This window comes from Ipomoea nil, unplaced genomic scaffold (assembly GCF_001879475.1).
Source record: "Ipomoea nil cultivar Tokyo-kokei standard unplaced genomic scaffold, Asagao_1.1 scaffold1069, whole genome shotgun sequence".
In the NCBI taxonomy this organism is placed as follows: Eukaryota; Viridiplantae; Streptophyta; class Magnoliopsida; order Solanales; family Convolvulaceae; genus Ipomoea; species Ipomoea nil.
Window position 1 is genome coordinate 12,974 of NW_017617497.1, and position 21,669 is coordinate 34,642.

General features: G+C 37.0%; 3 protein-coding genes across 3 annotated transcripts; 2 read left to right on the forward strand and 1 right to left on the reverse strand.

Annotated features, from left to right (window-relative positions):
* Window positions 1-2,231: 2,231 nt before the first annotated feature.
* On the forward strand, window positions 2,232-4,233 carry LOC109182495 (aldehyde oxidase GLOX1-like). The gene is given in 4 exon segments (XM_019332617.1): window positions 2,232-2,477; window positions 2,562-2,719; window positions 2,808-2,958; window positions 2,960-4,233. Coding segments are annotated over 4 exon segments (1,554 nt in total). The 5' UTR covers window positions 2,232-2,240; the 3' UTR covers window positions 3,968-4,233.
* A 4,874-nt stretch (window positions 4,234-9,107) lies between these two features.
* On the reverse strand, window positions 9,108-9,404 carry LOC109182497 (rRNA 2'-O-methyltransferase fibrillarin-like). Its single transcript, XM_019332620.1, has one exon. It carries the CDS (start codon window positions 9,402-9,404, stop codon window positions 9,108-9,110), a length of 297 nt encoding a protein of 98 aa, XP_019188165.1.
* A 4,901-nt stretch (window positions 9,405-14,305) lies between these two features.
* On the forward strand, window positions 14,306-19,722 carry LOC109182498 (aldehyde oxidase GLOX1-like). Its single transcript, XM_019332621.1, has 5 exons — window positions 14,306-14,391; window positions 15,830-15,913; window positions 18,117-18,378; window positions 18,530-18,621; window positions 18,710-19,722. The coding sequence occupies exons 1-5, from the start codon at window positions 14,306-14,308 to the stop codon at window positions 19,242-19,244; spliced, it is 1,059 nt and encodes a 352-aa protein (XP_019188166.1). The 3' UTR covers window positions 19,245-19,722.
* The last annotated feature ends 1,947 nt before the right edge of the window (window positions 19,723-21,669 follow it).

Below are 21,669 nucleotides of genomic sequence, written 5' to 3' on the forward strand. Positions count from 1 at the left end.
TGATCACATTTATGTTGAACTTTTTTATTAAAATGCTTTTTTTTTTTTTTTAAAGGAGAGGAAGAAGAAGGAGAATGAGTGGTTAGAAAGAAGGGGGAGGAGGAGAATGAGAGGAAGAGGAAGCCAAGGGAGAGGAAAGAAGATTTATATATGGAGTTAATTCCTTTTGAGGTCCTTTGTCTTTGGTGTCAATTTCAAAATTTAGTCCCAGACTATCATTTTTGTCATTTAACATCACAGACTATCATTTTTTGGACACTTTTAGTCCTTGTCATGACTTTTCATATTTTTAGTAAGGGTTTTTTTTTTTTTTTTTTTTTTTTTTTTTTTTTTTGTCTTTACACATTTTTATTTTGTTATTTTATTTCGGTTTCAACCGGTTTAATTAGTTTAGGGCTTTAGGTAACCTGTGATTTTTTTCTAACTATATTTTTCAACCGGCTTTTCGTAAATTTCTAAACCAATTAAAGCAGTTGAAATTGAAAAAATAACAAAAGAAAAATTTAAAGAGACAAAAATGCACTTACTAAAAATAAGAAAAGTCATGAGACGGACTAAAAGCGTCCAAAAAATAATAGTCTGGGATGTTAAATGACAAAAACGATAGTCTGTGACTAAATTTGAAATTGTCACCAAAGACAAGGGATCTTCAATGGAATTAACTCTTTATATATGATATTAGTTTTAAGAGTTAATTTCATTACGTGAGACCTTTCATTACTAATTTTACTTTCAAAGGAGCATGGAATCCTCAATAAAAGAGAGACGTGTGCTCAAATTTTCATATTGTATAGTAAGTGAGTACGTAAATCATGCATTTCACATCTCTTTATGAATTGGAAAGAGATAATTTACTATATCATTTTGTGATAGTCTTAATCTCTTAAGTTAATTATTTCTTTTTTTATTTAATAATTTAGTAACATTTATAATAATAAGGCTTTGAAAAAAGAGATATGTTTTTTTTTTTTTAATCAAAATATCAAGTCAAAAATGTTGCTTTAACCGTAACACGAATGTTTAGCATTTTGGATTAAGAACATAATGTAATTTTTTAGCATTTTTTGACATGATAAAATGGCTAAAGTGATCAAATTTATGTTAAACTTTTTATTAAAATACCTTTTTTTTTTTTTTAAAAAAAAAAAAAAAGGAGAAGAAGGAGGAGGAGAAGAGAAGGAGAATGAGAGGATGAGGAAAGAAGATTTATATATGATATTAGTTTTAAGAGTTAATTCTATTTTTGTCTTAAATTTATAGGTGACAGCCCATTTTTAGTCTATTTTTTTTTATTTATTAGAACATGCACATTTAGTCCTAGTGTTATTGTTGCATGACCAATTTTTTATTTTTTTTTTGAGCTAAAGGACTTAATTCATTAAATTAGAAGCAAGCTAAGACAATCAACAAGAAAATGAGGTGGAATGTCAAACCATTCCCCTCAACCTAACTCAGAAACGGCTTCCCGAGCACCAATGTGGGCAGCACGATTCGCAGATCGCTTAACACAGGAGAAATTAACACCATGAACACTGGATGACAATTCCTTTACATCAACAATAACTAAACCAAAAGCAGAAATATAAGAGTCTGGATTTAAAGCAAAATAAACTAATTGAAAGTCCGTTGGTTCATAAACTAAGCAAAATAAACTAATTGAAAGCAAAATAAACTATAAGAGTCTGGATTGCATCATAAATTTCTTTGGGTTCATTTAGAAAGCGATAGAAAAATGGCTTCTGGCGCAAGAAAAATGACTTCTGAAAAATAAGTTATTTTAATTTCCAAAAACATGCATTTTCCTTTCTAATGTTTGATTGCATTATGTAAAATTGTCAATGAATTAATTAACTTAACATTTTAATAAAATAAAAAGAAGAGGGGAGGGGAGGGGAGAGCTGAGAAAATAAAATTTGATGGGCATGAGGCAAGAGCTAGGTAGTTTGTTTGTATATAATAATAGTGGATATCCATAATTGTAGGCATTTGAATCTGAGTAGCGCAATAATGCAAGTATATATATGTGAAGAGGTAGGCAGGACGAAGAACATCGAACATCGAACATCGAACATCGGAACATCGAACATCGGAGAAATAAATAAAAAAGAATTAGTCCATTGGAGAAGCTAGATATAAATAAAAGATCGTGTTTCTCCAATGGCCGTCAAATAACAGTAGCTTATTATTATGTTCTTGTATTGTTTGTTTGGCAGGCGCCTATGGGAAAACCAGATTTGGAGATGAATCCTTCAGCCTCGAGCTGGCAAACTGTAACTGAAAACGTGGGTGTTTCCGCCATGCACATGCAGTTGATGACAAACAACAGGGTTGTCTGGTATGACGCCATTAATCTTGGTCGCTCCGCACTGATGCAGAATCCTAAGTGGTGCAGAAAAGATGATAAGGGCCGTGAAGACTGCTGGGCTCATGGCGTTACCTATGATCTCGACACCGCTAAAGTTGTCAAGACACTCAAGGTATATATATAATACTGGCCTGGCCTGGGTACAATTTATTTCATTAATTAATTAATTATATTGTTTTTATGCATGTATGTTTAGTTGAGCCTGAATACATGGTGCTCGTCGGGAGGGCTGTCGAGCACCGGAAAATTGATAAGCACCGGAGGCTACGACAAAGGTTTTCGAGGAATTAGAATCCTGGAACCCTGCGATTTATGCGATTTCAAGGAAGATGTTGGACTTTCTGCAAACAGATGGTAAGCATTATTATTTTCAAATTCTGATCTTATAATAATTAATTTAATTTAATTTAATTTAATTTACTACGTTGAACTGAACTGGCAGGTATGCTTCTCAACAAGTCTTGGAAAATGGTGATTTTATCGTGGTGGGAGGAAGAAAATCTCACAACTATGAAATTGTCCCGCCAGATCAGCTTAAATTCCCGAACAAACAATTTCCGCTTCGGCTGCTCGAGGAAACCACCGACGGCTTTCTAGGAGAATAATTTGTATCCATTTGTGTACCTCCTCCCCGACGGCAATGTCTTCCTCTTCGCCAACGATCGCTCCATTATTTTCAACCCTAGAACCGGAAAGACGATTCGGGAGCTTCCTAAGCTGCCAGGGGGGTCCCGGAACTACCCGGCCTCGGGGCAATCCGCGCTTCTTCCTCTCAAACTCACCAAAGCGAATGATTTTGTGAAGGCGGAGGTTTTGGTTTGCGGCGGCAATACACACGAAGCCTTCAAGGTCACGGAGCATCCGCCGAGGCAATTTCCGCCGGCGTTAAAGGATTGCGGCAGGATTGTTGCGAATCAGGAAGGGGCCAAGTGGGAAATTGAGGAGATGCCGTCGGGGAGGGTTATGGGAGATATGTTGATTCTCCCCGATGGGAATGTCCTCATAATTAATGGCGCGAAAACCGGGACCTCTGGTTGGGACGGGGCGGAGGAACCAAATTTCACTCCGGTGCTTTACAGCCCGGATAAACCGAAAGGGGAAAGGTTTACTGAGTTGACACCAACAAAAATTGCCAGAATGTACCATTCCACTTCTGCGGTTTTGCCCGACGCTAAGATCTTAGTAGCGGGAAGTAACACCCACGATTCCTACGATATGAAAGCCAAATACCCAACCGACATGCGCGTCGAGAAATTCTCGCCGCCGTACTTAGCCCCCGCACTGCAAAAGTTTCGGCCGCAGATCGTGGAGAAGCTTTCCCAAACGGAATTGGTTTATGGAAAGAATTTCAATATCCATTTCAAGCTAGATGATGCGGCGGACATGTCTAGTATTAAGGTTACCATGTATCCGCCGCCTTTCACCACTCACGGGTACTCTGAGGGCCAAAGGATGCTGATTTTGGGACTCACCTCTGTGGCCAAGGATACCATCTCCGCCGTGGCGCCGTCCTCTGGCAAGCTTGCACCACCAGGCTATTACTTGATCTTTGTTGTGCACCGTGGCGTACCCAGCAAGGGATTGTGGGTGCATATTAAATAGAACAGAATAGAAGATACGGGCTCGCTTGTTCAGTGTTGACAGTATTTGGGTGCAATTAGCCTTACATGCTGATTGAGTCATTGAATTATCGTGATTTGTATCTTTTTATAGTGCAGACGAACTACGGTGTGAGGGGTGGGGGGTCCCTTAGAGTGGGGAATCCAACCTATAGAATAGAAGACGATGGGCATTGAATTTTTTTTTATTTTTGTAATCTTGTACAGAGTACCATATAATAATATATACAGTACAACATTTTCTATAAGAACTTATGAGCACAGTTCTTAAATTCTTTACATAAATTAATAAATTAAAGAAATTGAAGAGTGGGAGGAAGGTAGAGGTTTGCAGGTTTGAAACATCTCAAAATTATACGTACAATTGTTAAATTTTGTTTCTTATGAAATGGTAATTGTGATTTCTTTCCTCCTATGATAGATTATTAATGCAATCATGAGTGGGTGGAATACTGGAAAATATAGATGTATACTCATGATTATTGTTGTTGGGAGAAGGAGTTTGTGTCACCAACTCTAGTTCTCCCAAATGGAGTCCCAGCCCTTTGCTTTCTCTATCTTCCTCTCTTCTTTCAAACCTTTAATTTCCGGCGGCCTTTTCACCTTAGTGCATGTGAAAAATGATACTAATAAACAAAGTTATAAGTGTAATAACATATATTATCAAATGATAATGTAATTAAAATTTAAATGATCTTGGAGTGTAATTAAAATGATACTTGAACGTGCAAAAAATGAAACTAAACAATAGAACTCATACTATAACGTATATGCAAATGAAATGATACGACGTAGTTTTACTTCATGATGCACATTGCAATGTGGATTATGTGGACCATAGATAAACGTTCATTTTTAGTATAATGTTTGTTTTTAATATGCAAGTTCATTTTTAAATATTATACCAAATAGTGAACGACCTTCAACACAATAAATTAACATTCAATGTATTAAAAATGAACTTTTAGTATATTAAAAATGATCATTATGTAAGTGGATTTGAGTGGGTGATTGTAACACCCGATTTTACCACAACTCCGCTATTATCAAAAGAAATAGGAACCGGATTAAAGTGAATGGAGTTTGGACAGATGATGCTCCTATATGTGAGTATGTGACTGACTTTTTTTTCTTCTTTGTTTGGCAGGGTTCTAAGGGATAACGAGTTGGAGCTTTTGGAGATGGCAGACACTCGTAGAATCTCCCCCAATCAAGGTAGTAGACAAAAATTCAATGACCCATGTGGGCAAGATCGCAAAAACTCGTAGAATCTCCCCAATCAAGCTAGTAGAAAAAAATTCAATGACCCGTGTCGGCCAATAATATTGATGTCACATAACACAATTAAGATCCATATCGTAACATATCTATCTATGTTTTTTTTTTTTCATATATATGCGATGGGTGAACGACGGGGAATTGAACCCGCGCATAGTGGATTCACAATCCACCGCCTTAATCCACTTGGCTACATCCGCCCCCAGACTATGTTCTTATTTTTTCATTTTTTTTTCTAATTACTAATTAGAAATTATTGATGCAATTGGATTATCCATTATTGAAAACTTCTTTCTATACGACATTTTTAATCGTACTTACAGATGGTACAATATCCCCACATATCAAAATTTTTAATCTCCTAAATTTACTTACTCTTGACTGCTACGTAAATTTGACCATGATTAAAGACCGGCCTTCTAAAAAATAATCCCACGTGTGATAGTGTTTGCCATTGACTTTTATTTATTATCATGACATATGATAGCATAAAAGAAAATTGTTTTCTTTGGAACTTGAAAGGCAATCTTGAATCAGAAGGTGTTAACGACATTACGAGGAATTAAAACCATTTGTTCCTGCATTTCGTTTCACACATAATCTGAGCTTCCAAAACATGATCAACCAACCTTGTAACCATTACACTGTCCTAATGAGTGATCTATATTTCTCAATAGCATCACAGGTGGTAGATTTCAGCAATCCATTGTGCACCTTGTAACCATAATCTATATTTCTCTTATTAATTGTGTTGCATATTCACATTTTGTAGTGTTAAATGTTGAAAAAAAATACATGTAGATTATGGTTTTAAGTTTCTATCATTTTGTATCTATTTTTTTAATACATGGTAGCTTATAGTTTAAAGTCCAACATATTATTTTATGATTATTAATTGTGTTGCATATTCATATTTAATTGTGTTGCGTATTCATATTTTGCTTTCTTTTCCTCTGGCTACTAAGATGTTTCAGTTCGCCAGGTTGTCTCTTGACTGCCCATGGATTCAGCAGCAGTTCGAAAGGTTGCCCTATTTGGGAATCTCCAGATCTATGCTTATTTTCAACTCCCCGAAGCATTTCGTCGATTACTATGCCCTTCTTCATCTCTGGGTGCCTAGGTATCCACCGTAAGCCTTTCCTCATTTGAACCTCGCCCTTCACTTTTAAGGCTATGCCATCCTAAGGTGCTGCTAAATGGATGGATCTTATCAACGTCCATGAATGAGAAACCATAGATCGAAACGCCGAATCGGAAAAATTGGGTCCTATCATAAAGCTTTGGATCGCCTCAGTTCAGGAGTTGGAGATAAGCGGACTCGAACCGCTGACATCCGCCGCAGGGTAAACCACAGCCTCTCAGGTCCCCGACTGATTCTACCATAGAGGCCAACGATAGGACAATAATTACCCCCCCCCCCCCCCCCCCCCCAAACACAGTTTACAACTTTCATCGTACTGTGCTCTCCAAAGAGCAACTCTTCTCAAAATCTCACTCAAAAGGTGCTGAGTTGAAATCCCACTCTAACTAAGGATTCTTGTGGTAGATATTGCAATGCTAAGTACTGTACGAATGGTTGTCGATTTCACCACCAGACTAAAAGTTTCACCACAGTCTATGCCAGTCTGTTGTCCTGCACCATCTCCTACAAGGCGGGCTTTGTGCCGCTCAGATTAACCATCAAATTTCTTTTTATGCCTGAAAATCCACAAACTTCGAATAATATTAGCATTGGATGGACGGGGCACTAAGTCCCACATCTTATTTTTAATTAAAGCATCGTATTCATCCTTCATAGAAATGTTCCAATTATGTCTTTTAAAGCATGTATTGGGTTCATAGGTAGGGGAGATATGGAGGTCGTAGTAGTGGTGTGAAGATTGAAGAGTTTTCTAGGTTTAAAAATTCCATGTTGCGCTCTTGTGGTCATTTGAGGAGAATGAGTGTGATTTATTTGTGGACTTATTTGGGTAGATTGATTGGTGGTTAGTGGAGTTGGTGGTGTGGGCTGAGAGTTTGGAGATGATGAAGGTGTGGGTTGAGGCGAGGCATGCAGTGGGCCGAGATGAAAGATTGGACTGTGATGATCTATTTCCTAATGGTGTTGCGGGTGTAGGAGAAGTGTATTGTTGTGGGGTTATCTCATGAGAGGGAAATGCGCTGAACTTTGCTGAGATTGTATGGGAGAATGAAGAGGTGATATATTTTGGTCCTCGACTCCAAGAGTTGGAGTTAGGCCGTGAGATAAGTACGGGTTAAGATATAGGCCGGCCTGCATCCAAAAACTCATAAGTGGAGACATTAGTAGCATGTAATTTGGAAAAGGGAAAGGTGTTTTCATCAAAAGTTACATGCCTTGAAATGATTATTTTTCGACTTGATAAGTCGTAACATTTATAACCTCTATGATTTGTCGGATATCCCAAAAAAACACAAGGTGATGATCTGGCTTGCAATTTTTTACGTGAGGTGGATGGAATTAATGGATAGCATAAACATCCAAAAATCCGAAGATGAGAATAAGAGAGATCCTTTTGATAAAGAATTTTTGTGGGTGTTTGATAAGCAAGCTTTTTATTGGGAAGAATGTTGAGTAAATACGTGGCCATTTGTAGTGCATGGTGCCAGAATGAAGGAGGTAGAGAGGCATGGGCAAGAAGAGTTCGAGTAATATTATTAATTGTTTGAATTTTCCTTTCATCCTTTCCATTTTGAGAAGATGTATGAGGACAAGAAAAGTGAAAACTCATACCATTTAATTTACAAAGCTTGTGAAAGGGCCTATTATCATATTCCGTTCCATTATCACATTGAAAACATTTTATTTCTTTTTCAAATGGGGTTTTGATATAAGTACGATAAGATAGAAAGATTGAATATACCCGAGATTTGTTAGCAATTGGAAACGTCCATAAAAAGTTTGTAAAATCATCAAGAAATAAAAACATAATAACGATGCCCACCCGAACTTAGGGTAGGTGACGACCATAGTTCACTGTGCACAATATCAAAAGGAAATGAAGTAAAGGATAATGAGTCATAAAAAGGTAATTTAACTTGTTTCCCAAGTGAGCAAGAATCACAAAAAAAAAAAAAAAAAAAAAAATTCCCCTAAATTTATTGCAAATAATAGTATTATTTTTGCGTAAAGAAATTAAAATAAGAGCTCCCGGATGCCCTAGTCGGTTATGCCATAGTTGGGGAGATAACACGGCAAAATTAGAGGGTGTTGATGTGTGAAAATAAGGCCTTGTAGTAATTGGATATAAGTCTCATGTGCTGTCACATCTCATTAAGTCCATCCCTGTCTAAAAATCCTTCACAGAAAATCCGTTACGATCAAATTCAACTGTGACATCATTATCAGTAGTGAATTTTCTTACGGAGACTAGATTTTTAATCAATTTTGGAACATGCAAGACATTATTTAAATTTAAGGGAGGATGAGGAATTGGTCAAAAAGTATTGCCACAACCACTAATTGGAATTGTATCACCACTACCAACAATAATAATTTTATTTTTATTCATATTAGAATAAGATGTAAGGTTACCTCCATTTGAAGTCATGTGAGATGTAGCTCCTGTATCCATGTACCATTGATCATCAGGAGGGGCAATTGAGAAAGTATGCATAGCCTGTTGAATATCAGTTGGTGTATACGAAGATTGGCCCAAATTTGTTGATGCCAAGTGAGCTTGGGATGGTCTTGGTCCAAGTATTGATTGTGAGGCTAGTGGTGGTTGATTTCTTTGCCATTGGGCTGGTGTGGTAGGATATGGACAAGGTGGAGTAGCCCAAGGTTGCCATGGCCCATTCCACATGGGTGGATAAGACCAATTTTGCTAATTAGCGTTCTGCCAGAATGTGTTGTGCGGCTGGTATTGTGTTTGTCGGCCACCACGATTTCCTCTGCCCCTGCCGGGAGATTGGCGACCGCCTCTTCTGTCGCCGCGATTTGTGGAGTGGCCGCCTCGAGAACCAGAGCTACCACCACGGTTAGAGTTGCCACCGCGTGAAACAAAGCCGTTGTTTCTGCCACCGCGACCTCCTCGATTTTCCCCATAATTTCTGGCAGATTGATCATCGGCAGACGCGTGAAGAGCAGTGGGATCGTAGGGGTTAGCAGCCTTTTTCGCCATCGTTGTTTCCTCCAAGATATTCATGGATCGGGCTTTGTAAAAAAAAGGGGAATGGGGTCGTCGTGTCGAATTTGTGTTCCAACGGTAGCACATGCATCAGTTAAACCGGAGACAAGTCGAAGTACTAACCTGTTGTTTGATACAGGAGCGCCAACATTTGATAATTGTTATGCTAGTGTTTTTAGATGCTGGCAGTAGGAAGAGTCATCTGGAAACTTCTCCATCCGAACCGCAGAAAACTCTTGTTCCAGGTAGAGTGCCCTTGAATTTTTATTGTTTGAAAAAATCTCCTCTAGCCTGTTCCACGCGAGTTCAGCGGTAGAATTTCGTTCAATAATGGTATGCAGAAGATCTTCAGAGATTGTGCCGTAAATCCATTGGCGTCAACTCTTGACCAGAGTTCGGGATCCGTATCTTTAAGAGATGGGGAAGAATCCAATTTCGCTGCCTCCTTGGATGGAGGAATGATTTGGTCTAGAACTTTATATGCTTTGGCATGTATTTTGAATAGTTCTGACCAGGTAATATATTGGCCTTTTTCATTATCAAGTGTGACCTTGATGAAGGTATTGATATTAGAAACGGTGAGAGCCGGATGAAGTAAAAGAGAGGAGGAAGGAGTAGGTTGAGATTTAGAGGAAGAAGAGTAGTTTTGGCCAATTGTATTGTCTGCCATTGATATGGCTGCCCAGGGAGGAAGAAAATGACGAATAAAGTTTAAAGGAATAAAAACCTGGGTTGCTCTAATACCATGTAAGAAATATTATTTTCCCTGAGTTTATTGATTTGCCTTGAGCCTCATATATACAATTATGGGCAACGCTTATATTCCTAAATAAGGTACATAATAATACAATTAATCTAAAATATTCTAAGAATAATAATATTTACATATTTATGTAATTTCCATAATCTAATAAATTCAACCATTCAAACAGTTTGATTGCAGTGCAATCACGTACTTGGAAGAATAAGTGCTTGGAAAACTTGAAAATTCACTGATTACATGAGCTTTACAAAACCTTAGAAAAGCTTATGTGCCACTAGTAGCCCAGAGTAAACAACCTTATGTGCCACAGGGCACAATTGTCTTTGAAACCCAATAATAATAAATAAATAAATGTATACAACCTTATGTGCCACCGGGCATCATTGTCCATTGTCCATACAGAACAAACCCTTCAACCACACAAATTATACTCAATGAGTTTCCATCAAGTTTAACACTGAGAAGCCCTTTCTTCTTTGTTGTTTGTGTTGATGAGAACTCACTCACAAGGGGTCTCTTTACCACTGAACTATCACCCACAACTTCACCATTGCCAATCTATTGATACATTAAGTTATTAAGTTATTTGAATCCAATAGAATAAATTTTTTAGTGTACTGGAGATCGAAGAACACAATTCCCTAAATATTATTGTTCAAAATAATAGAATCAATCTTAATACACTTGAGAAAAGCATATTTGTATATTACATAATACTTGAAACCTATTGTAAAGTGTGATACATATAAAAGAGGAAAAAGCTACACAATACTTGAACGCTTCTAAGTCATCACTTTATTCTTCAATCCAGCACTATGCCTCAACATCAACCTAATAATAAAAGAAATTAGTTACATATTGAAATAAGATTTTTAAGAAAGATTGAAACTATTAATATGTTATTACCCAATAAAATTGAGAACGATGATCACCACTGCCTGGGTGGAATACTTTCTACAATATGTGAAAATTCAAGGCTGGCGGATCCTCACAAGACCCTGTTCGATTCGTTGATGTGCCAAATTCTGAAAGCGAGGTATTTTCCCAATGCTAGTTTCCTAGGGGCGAACATTGGCCACAACCGTAGCTATCTATGGAGGAGCATTCACGCGGGTCAAGGGTTATTGCGAAGAGGAGCTATTCGGCGGGTGGGAGGCGGTAAAGATACGTTAGTTTGAGGTCAGTTGTGGGTGGCAGATGCAAACAATGGACCTCTGAGTACGCCATGCATAGAAGAACTTCATGATGCTAAGCTGTGCCAATTAAAGACTAGCGAGGCCATGAAAAAAAGCCAGCGAATCACATGGCTCATGTGCTCAGACAAGCTGCTGGTTCCTCTTCTTTCCTTGGGGTGTGGATTACTCACCCACCTGATTGTATTTCGATGTTGATTTAATATATCCCAGTTTCCTTAAAAAAACTATAATATAAAACAGTTAATAAATAAATATAAAAGGAAACTAAAACATGATATAGCATTTTATACTGCAACATTAAAGAAACATAAATTGCATAATCACCAAAAAAGGAAACTAATGTTAATAGAATGGGATGCTCCAAATTGTAAAGCCAAGCTCCAAATTGCTCTTCCTCAATCTTCTGTTTTAGTCTTGGTGATGGAGTGCTAGGTTTTAGGCTATATTTATAGGTGATTTAGGAGTGTTTGAGTACATCATGGAGCTGGGAGATTGAGTTTGATTTTAACTAGGAATTAAGCATGCATGTTTTTTAGGATTCTTTTTTTTTTATTTTAATCTTAATAATTTAGACGTGCAGTTGAGTTTTAATGGGAGTTTGAAATTTAGTAAATTTAACAGAGAATTAATGGAGAATATAATTTTTAACAGGAAAAGGAATAATATTATATATATTATAATAACGATAAAATTAACAATACTTATAATATATGTTGCTTCCTATTTCTAGTATTTGTATTGTCATATTATAAAAGTGTTTTAATATTGTCCTATTGTATTACAAATAGGAATTTTGAAATGGAATTATCGTACGAATAGAAAAGTAGGAAAGAATATATTTTATTAGGAATTGTATTACACTATTTTAAAATATTAGAATATGAATTTTAATGTAGAACTATAGTACGAATAGAAAAGTTGGAAAGAATTGATTATTGCGTTTTTCGCTACTTCACTCTTGCTAGGTATAGCGTAAGAGTTGATTGTGTTGGGATGATTTCCGGATTATGCCATTCTCAAGGGATGGCTGCTCGGAGTTACCCCTAAGTTGCTAACGTCAGAAAGTAAAGACATCGGTATTGTTTGACTGCATGTCACGCGCACACAAAAGATAAACGTCATAGTGAACTAGTAAAATGAATGCTAACAAGTGGTAATCAAATGAAAGGTAGATAGGGTTGAATTGCTTAGTGTGGATTAAGATGCTTATAGAATCATTAGACGTAGGGAAAGAGGATGCAAATGCTAAGTCTAGAGAGTGGCTTGTCTCCTTCCGTAAGTTATACTACTAGGACTTGTTTAGGCCTCACCTAAACTTTTCCACAAATACCTTGCCTACAACTCCTTCCCAGCCAAGCCCTGTAGGGTTCCTGAGCTAGGAAATGCCAAGGATGGGAGCTTGGATTGACCTAGCATAGGTCAATCCCTCAAACAACCATAGGAGGTGATCAAGTTCCTCTGATGCAAACAAATCAATCCCCAACAACAAGACATAGAAGCATTGCAATCAATCAATCCCTAATTCAAGAACTAAGTCACAAAAGCATCATCATCACAAACTTTCACAATTCAAACCCTAGCTAAGCTAGCCTACAATAGCCATAGAAATCATAAAAGCATTCATAAATGTAAACCTAACCAAGCAAATAGAAATGAAAAGAGTAGAGATAATACCAAACAAATAGATTAGGAAATAAAAGAAGCCTTGCAAGATCTCTTGAATTTGGAGTTTGTCAATCTCTTCCTTCAATGAATCTCCCAAGAAATCCAAGCTTGAATCTATTAATATCTCTCTACAAATTGCTCTCTCTTCAATCTCATAATGCTAAGCTATCGAAGTATTCTAAAAACCTACCAAATGTCCTCTCCAAATCTGATCTAGAATTTCTTATTTATCCCCCCCTTTCAATCCCTTCCGCAGCTCTTCCACGCAACCTTCAATGCCCCGGGCAACGCTCGTTGTTTGGGAACTTATTTCGTCCAACGCGCGTCACAAAGCACGTTGTGATACGAGTTGAACATTCTGGAAATCAGCTCTGTTTGTGCCTCTCCACAACGCACGCGGCAACGCGCTTTGTGACCTTCGTAGCTTGGTCTCGGCTTGTCTTCTTTTCCCGCTTTCGCTCCGGTTGTGCCACTTTGCCTCGTTAGTTTAAGGCCGAAGCTTACTTAAACACATATAAAACACAAAGTGTGGTGTTAATTTACAGTAAAATGCAAAACATAGCTAATTGGCACGATATTGCTACACAAAGGATTGTTTTTAGCTTAGAATTCACCATAAATGAACCCAAAAAAAGTGTGTCTTTGACACTTATCACAAGTTTCAATCAAACCAATGATCACTTAAGTGTCAAAGATACACCTAACCCCAACTCAATGATAACTTAATTCTTCCAAAGGTCGATCAAGATAAGTGTCACGCAAACGGAGGGGGTGAAGTCCCTCATATCATGTAATAAATATGCTAGTCATGCACCCTTACTAAATCTACTCAAGGAATATACTAAGGAAGCCCCATACTTCTAAAAGATAGGATGAAAACTAAAAAAGGGATACCCTCTCACACCATTCATCAAGCATGCAATCCAAAATTGGTATTCACCTCTTATCTTGCAAAGGCTTATAGCCGAGCCACACTAGTGGGAACGATGTGTACAAACCAACCGACCCCGGCACGGAGCTTCGTGTTTTAACATCGGGGAAACTTTTTGTGGTCCCGACATAAGCGCTGGTTCTCACACACTTCCACCCTTATGCCAAAGACCGACTCCCCATGGAATAGATCTCTCTGTTTTAACCCGAGGAAGTCTTTTGTGATCCCGATATAAGAAATGACTCCCTCTTTTTGCTCTATTTTTTTCTCATCTCCTAAGACATCACCATTGGGACAACCGACTTCACGTAGAGTTCTACGCTTTTTCGAAGACAGTGCAATGGAATTGCCCCAAGTCCTAGCAAGATGGCTTACCTCTTTTCTTATCTCACGAGATGGCCTCAAATCATATGACTGCAAACTCAGGTATGTTACTAAATCTTAAAACAAATATGCTGGTCATTTTTAAATATTCATTGGTGATGGTTCTCACTTAAAAATAGATACTGTTGGGGATGTTCTAGTTTCTGATGGTAAGAATGATTTATTAGTCCGTGATGTCCATCATGTACCCCAACTAAGTCGTAATTTACTCTCTATTTGTCAGTTAATATGACAATATCCTTTTAAATTGTGAATTTACCGATAAGATTTTCTGCACTAAGGAACGAGCAACAAGTCGAGCCATAATAGTGGGTCAACGTAAAGGGGATCTTTTTTTTTTCTTTTAATCCAAACCAAAGGAAGCACACTTTTCCAATAGACAAAAGTTAGAGAATGAAGAGCTGTGGCACCAACACCTTGGACATCCGCAAAAATCCACTGTTCAATTATTACGCACTAAGAATTTAATTCATGTTAGTTCAAATAACAAGCTGGACATTGTTTGTGAAAGTTGTCAATTAGACAATCTTAGCAAACTACCTTTTAATTCATCTTCTTCTTCCAGTATTGGTGTTTTTGACAAAATTCATTTTGACATTTAGGTACCAGCCCCTATATGTGATAGTCTTAAGTTAATTTTTTCTTTTTTATTTAGTAATTTATTAACATTTATAATAATAAGGTTTCGAAAAAAGAGATCTATTTTTTTTTAAAATTGAAATATCAAGTAAAAAATGTTGCTTTAAGCGTAACACTAATGTTTAGCCTTTTGAATTAAATACATAATGAAAATTGGTGCCCATTGCAATTTTTGACATGATAAAGTGAATAAAGTGATCACATTTATGTTGAACTTTTTTATTAAAATGCTTTTTTTTTTTTTTTTAAAGGAGAGGAAGAAGAAGGAGAATGAGTGGTTAGAAAGAAGGGGGAGGAGGAGAATGAGAGGAAGAGGAAGCCAAGGGAGAGGAAAGAAGATTTATATATGGAGTTAATTCCTTTTGAGGTCCTTTGTCTTTGGTGTCAGTTTCAAATTTAGTCCCAGACTATCATTTTTGTCATTTAACATTACAGACTATCATTTTTTGGACACTTTTAGTCCTTGTCATGACTTTTCATATTTTTAGTAAGGGTTTTTGTTTTTTTTTTTTTTTGTCTTTACACATTTTTATTTTGTTATTTTATTTCGGTTTCAACCGGTTTAATTAGTTTAGGGCTTTAGGTAACCTGTGATTTTTTTCTAACTATATTTTTCAACCGGCTTTTCGTAAATTTCTAAACCAATTAAAGCAGTTGAAATTGAAAAAATAACAAAAGAAAAATTTAAAGAGACAAAAATGCTCGTGAACTCTGGTCTTAGAAAATGGAGGCAAAAGGAGGTCCATCTAGCTAGATGGACTAGGATTGACTGAAAAAAGGGATTTGAGTGTTGGTTGGGGAAATTCTGACTGAAAGCTGATTTATAACCTCTGATTTGCAGTCAAACCCTTTGTGAAGTGGAGGGAATGGCTGCCATGGTGTTGATACTATGGGAAATGATGCACCATGCTTGTCATGCCTGGAGGTGAATGGAAAATAGAAACAGAAACAGGAGAAAGGAGAGTTGCTATGGTTTTGATTTAGAGTAAAGCAACATCCTAGAGCATTCTATGTGAAGGGGTGTTGCTGTCAAGTGGATGATCCCTGTGCTCTGATGGCTCTGAAGTGCTGAAGGCTGATCTGTTTTAAGCACTTTTGGGCTCTAATTTGGTGAGCCCATTGGGCCTTTGCCTGCTTAGGTTGTTTTAGCCCTTTGTAGATAGCCTTGTTAGACTTTTATTTGTTAGTCCATTATGGACCTTTTGTTTGTGAGGGCCTTGGGCCCCTTGGTTGTTTAGACTTTAAAAGCCCTTGTGATTTTTGAGCCTTAGGTCACATTTGGGCCTAAGGCGTCTAGTTGTAAGGCTTCGGCCTCTTGTGTTTGACTTGGAATAAAATTCCAGAATATTATTGAAAAAAAAAAAATATTAAATATATACTAATATTGTTTGAGGAGATTCCGACAAAAAAAATAAAAAAAATAAAAAAAATAAAAAAAAATAAAAAAAAAAATTTAAAGAGACAAAAATGCACTTACTAAAAATAAGAAAAGTCATGAGACGGACTAAAAGCGTCCAAAAAATAATAGTCTGGGATGTTAAATGACAAAAACGATAGTCTGTGACTAAATTTGAAATTGTCACTAAAGATAAGGGATCTTCAATGGAATTAACTCTTTATATATGATATTAGTTTAAGAGTTAATTTCATTACGTGAGACCTTTCATTACTAATTTTACTTTCAAAGGAGCATGGAATCCTCAATAAAAAGAGAGACGTGTGCTCAAATTTTCATATTGTATAGTAAGTGAGTACGTAAATCATGCATTTCACATCTCTTTATGAATTGGAAAGAGATAATTTACTATATCATTTTGTGATAGTCTTAACTCTTAAGTTAATTATTTCTTTTTTTATTTAATAATTTAGTAACATTTATAATAATAAGGCTTTGAAAAAAGAGATATGTTTTTTTTTTTTTAATCAAAATATCAAGTCAAAAATGTTGCTTTAACCGTAACACGAATGTTTAGCATTTTGGATTAAGAACATAATGTAATTTTTTAGCATTTTTTGACATGATAAAATGGCTAAAGTGATCAAATTTATGTTAAACTTTTTATTAAAATACCTTTTTTTTTTTTAAAAAAAAAAAAAAGGAGAAGAAGGAGGAGGAGAAGAGAAGGAGAATGAGAGGATGAGGAAAGAAGATTTATATATGATATTAGTTTTAAGAGTTAATTCTATTTTTGTCTTAAATTTATAGGTGACAGCCCATTTTTAGTCTATTTTTTTTATTTATTAGAACATGCACATTTAGTCCTAGTGTTATTGTTGCATGACCAATTTTTTATTTATTTTTTGAGCTAAAGGACTTAATTCATTAAATTAGAAGCAAGCTAAGTCAATCAACAAGAAAATGAGGTGGAATGTCAAACCATTCCCTCAACCTAACTCAGAAACGGCTTCCCGAGCACCAATGTGGGCAGCACGATTCGCAGATCGCTTAACACAGGAGAAATTAACACCATGAACACTGGATGACAATTCCTTTACATCAACAATAACTAAACCAAAAGCAGAAATATAAGAGTCTGGATTTAAAGCAAAATAAACTAATTGAAAGTCCGTTGGTTCATAAACTAAGCAAAATAAACTAATTGAAAGCAAAATAAACTATAAGAGTCTGGATTGCATCATAAATTTCTTTTGGTTCGTTTAGAAAGCTATAGAAAAATGACTTCTGCGGCAGGAAAATGACTTCTGGAAAATAAGTTATTTTAATTTCCAGAAAACATGCATTTTCCTTTCTAATGTTTGATTGCATTATGTAAAATTGTCCATGAATTAATTAACTTAACATTTTAATAAAATAAAAAGAAGAGGGGAGCGGAGGGGAGAGCTGAGAAAATAAAATTTGATGGGCATGAGGCAAGAGCTAGGTAGTTTGTTTGTATATAATAATAGTGGATATCCATAATTGTAGGCATTTGAATCTGAGTAGCGCAATAATGCAAGTATATATATGTGAAGAGGTAGGCAGGACGAAGAACATCGAACATCGAACATCGAGAAATAAATAAAAAGAATTAGTCCATTGGAGAAGCTAGATAAATAAAAGATCGAGTTTCTCCAATGGCGTCAATAACAGTAGCTTATTATTATGTTCTTGTATTGTTTGTTTGCAGCGCCTATGGGAAACCAGATTTGGAGATGAATCCTTTAGCCTCGAGCTGGCAAACTGTAACTGAAAACGTGGGTGTTTCCGCCTTGCACATGCAGTTGATGACAAACAACAGGGTTGTCTGGTATGACGCCATTAATCTTGGTCGCTCCGCACTGATGCAGAATCCTAAGTGGTGCAGAAAAGATGATAAGGGCCGTGAAGACTGCTGGGCTCATGGCGTTACCTATGATCTCGACACCGCTAAAGTTGTCAAGACACTCAAGGTATATATATAATACTGGCCTGGCCTGGGTACAATTTATTTCATTAATTAATTAATTATATTGTTTTTATGCATATATGTTTAGTTGAGCCTGAATACATGGTGCTCGTCGGGAGGGCTGTCGAGCACCGGAAAATTGATAAGCACCGGAGGCTTACGACAAAGGTTTTCGAGGAATTAGAATCCTGGAACCCTGCGATTTATGCGATTTCAAGGAAGATGTTGGACTTTCTGCAAACAGATGGTAAGCATTATTATTTTCAAATTCTGATCTTATAATAATTAATTTAATTTAATTTAATTTAATTTACTACGTTGAACTGAACTGGCAGGTATGCTTCTCAACAAGTCTTGGAAAATGGTGATTTTATCGTGGTGGGAGGAAGAAAATCTCACAACTATGAAATTGTCCCGCCAGATCAGCTTAAATTCCCGAACAAACAATTTCCGCTTCGGCTGCTCGAGGAAACCACCGACGGCTTTCTAGAGAATAATTTGTATCCATTTGTGTACCTCCTCCCCGACGGCAATGTCTTCCTCTTCGCCAACGATCGCTCCATTATTTTCAACCCTAGAACTGGAAAGACGATTCGGGAGCTTCCTAAGCTGCCAGGGGGGTCCCGGAACTACCCGGCCTCGGGGCAATCCGCGCTTCTTCCTCTCAAACTCACCAAAGCGAATGATTTTGTGAAGGCGGAGGTTTTGGTTTGCGGCGGCAATACACACGAAGCCTTCAAGGTCACGGAGCATCCGCCGAGGCAATTTCCGCCGGCGTTAAAGGATTGCGGCAGGATTGTTGCGAATCAGGAAGGGGCCAAGTGGGAAATTGAGGAGATGCCGTCGGGGAGGTTATGGGAGATATGTTGATTCTCCCCGATGGGAATGTCCTCATAATTAATGGCGCGAAAACCGGGACCTCTGGTTGGGACGGGGCGGAGGAACCAAATTTCACTCCGGTGCTTTACAGCCCGGATAAACCGAAAGGGAAAGGTTTACTGAGTTGACACCAACAAAAATTGCCAGAATGTACCATTCCACTTCTGCGGTTTTGCCCGACGCTAAGATCTTAGTAGCGGAAGTAACACCCACGATTCCTACGATATGAAAGCCAAATACCCAACCGACATGCGCGTCGAGAAATTCTCGCCGCCGTACTTAGCCCCCGCACTGCAAAAGTTTCGGCCGCAGATCGTGGAGAAGCTTTCCCAAACGGAATTGGTTTATGGAAAGAATTTCAATATCCATTTCAAGCTAGATGATGCGGCGGACATGTCTAGTATTAAGGTTACCATGTATCCGCCGCCTTTCACCACTCACGGGTACTCTGAGGGCCAAAGGATGCTGATTTTGGACTCACCTCTGTGGCCAAGGATACCATCTCCGCCGTGCGCCGTCCTCTGGCAAGCTTGCACCACCAGCTATTACTTGATCTTTGTTGTGCACCGTGGCGTACCCAGCAAGGGATTGTGGGTGCATATTAAATAGAACAGAATAGAAGATACGGGCTCGCTTGTTCAGTGTTGACAGTATTTGGGGTGCAATTAGCCTTACATGCTGATTGAGTCATTGAATTATCGTGATTTGTATCTTTTTATAGTGCAGACGAACTACCGGTGTGAGGGGTGGGGGGTCCCTTAGAGTGGGGAATCCAACCTATAGAATAGAAGACGATGGGCATTGAATTTTTTTTTATTTTTGTAATCTTGTACAGAGTACCATATAATAATATATACAGTACAACATTTTCTATAAGAACTTATGAGCACAGTTCTTAAATTCTTTACATAAATTAATAAATTAAAGAAATTGAAGAGTGGGAGGAAGGTAGAGGTTTGCAGGTTTGAAACATCTCAAAATTATACGTACAATTGTTAAATTTTGTTTCTTATGAAATGGTAATTGTGATTTCTTTCCTCCTATGATAGATTATTAATGCAATCATGAGTGGGTGGAATACTGGAAAATATAGATGTATACTCATGATTATTGTTGTTGGGAGAAGGAGTTTGTGTCACCAACTCTAGTTCTCCCAAATGGAGTCCCAGCCCTTTGCTTTCTCTATCTTCCTCTCTTCTTTCAAACCTTTAATTTCCGGCGGCCTTTTCACCTTAGTGCATGTGAAAATGATACTAATAAACAAAGTTATAAGTGTAATAACATATATTATCAAATGATAATGTAATTAAAATTTAAATGATCTTGGAGTGTAATTAAATGATACTTGAACGTGCAAAAATGAAACTAAACAATTAGAACTCATACTATAACGTATATGCAAATGAAATGATACGACGTAGTTTTACTTCATGATGCACATTGCAATGTGGATTATGTGGACCATAGATAAACGTTCATTTTTAGTATAATGTTTGTTTTTAATATGCAAGTTCATTTTAAATATTATACCAAATAGTGAACGACCTTCAACACAATAAATTAACATTCAATGTATTAAAAATGAACTTTTAGTATATTAAAAATGATCATTATGTAAGTGGATTTGAGTGGGTGATTGTAACACCCGATTTTACCACAACTCCGCTATTATCAAAAGAAATAGGAACCGGATTAAAGTGAATGGAGTTTGGACAGATGATGCTCCTATATGTGAGTATGTGACTGACTTTTTTTTCTTCTTTGTTTGGCAGGGTTCTAAGGGATAACGAGTTGGAGCTTTTGGAGATGGCAGACACTCGTAGAATCTCCCCAATCAAGGTAGTAGACAAAAATTCAATGACCCATGTGGGCAAGATCGCAAAAACTCGTAGAATCTCCCCCAATCAAGCTAGTAGAAAAAAATTCAATGACCCGTGTCGGCCAATAATATTGATGTCACATAACACAATTAAGATCCATATCGTAACATATCTATCTATGTTTTTTTTTTTTTTTCATATATATGCGATGGGTGAACGACGGGAATTGAACCCGCGCATAGTGGATTCACAATCCACCGCCTTAATCCACTTGGCTACATCCGCCCCCAGACTATGTTCTTATTTTTTCATTTTTTTTTCTAATTACTAATTAGAAATTATTGATGCAATTGGATTATCCATTATTGAAAACTTCTTTCTATACGACATTTTTAATCGTACTTACAGATGGTACAATATCCCCACATATCAAAATTTTTAATCTCCTAAATTTACTTACTCTTGACTTCTACGTAAATTTGACCATGATTAAAGACCGGCCTTCTAAAAAATAATCCCACGTGTGATAGTGTTTGCCATTGACTTTTATTTATTATCATGACATATGATAGCATAAAAGAAAATTGTTTTCTTTG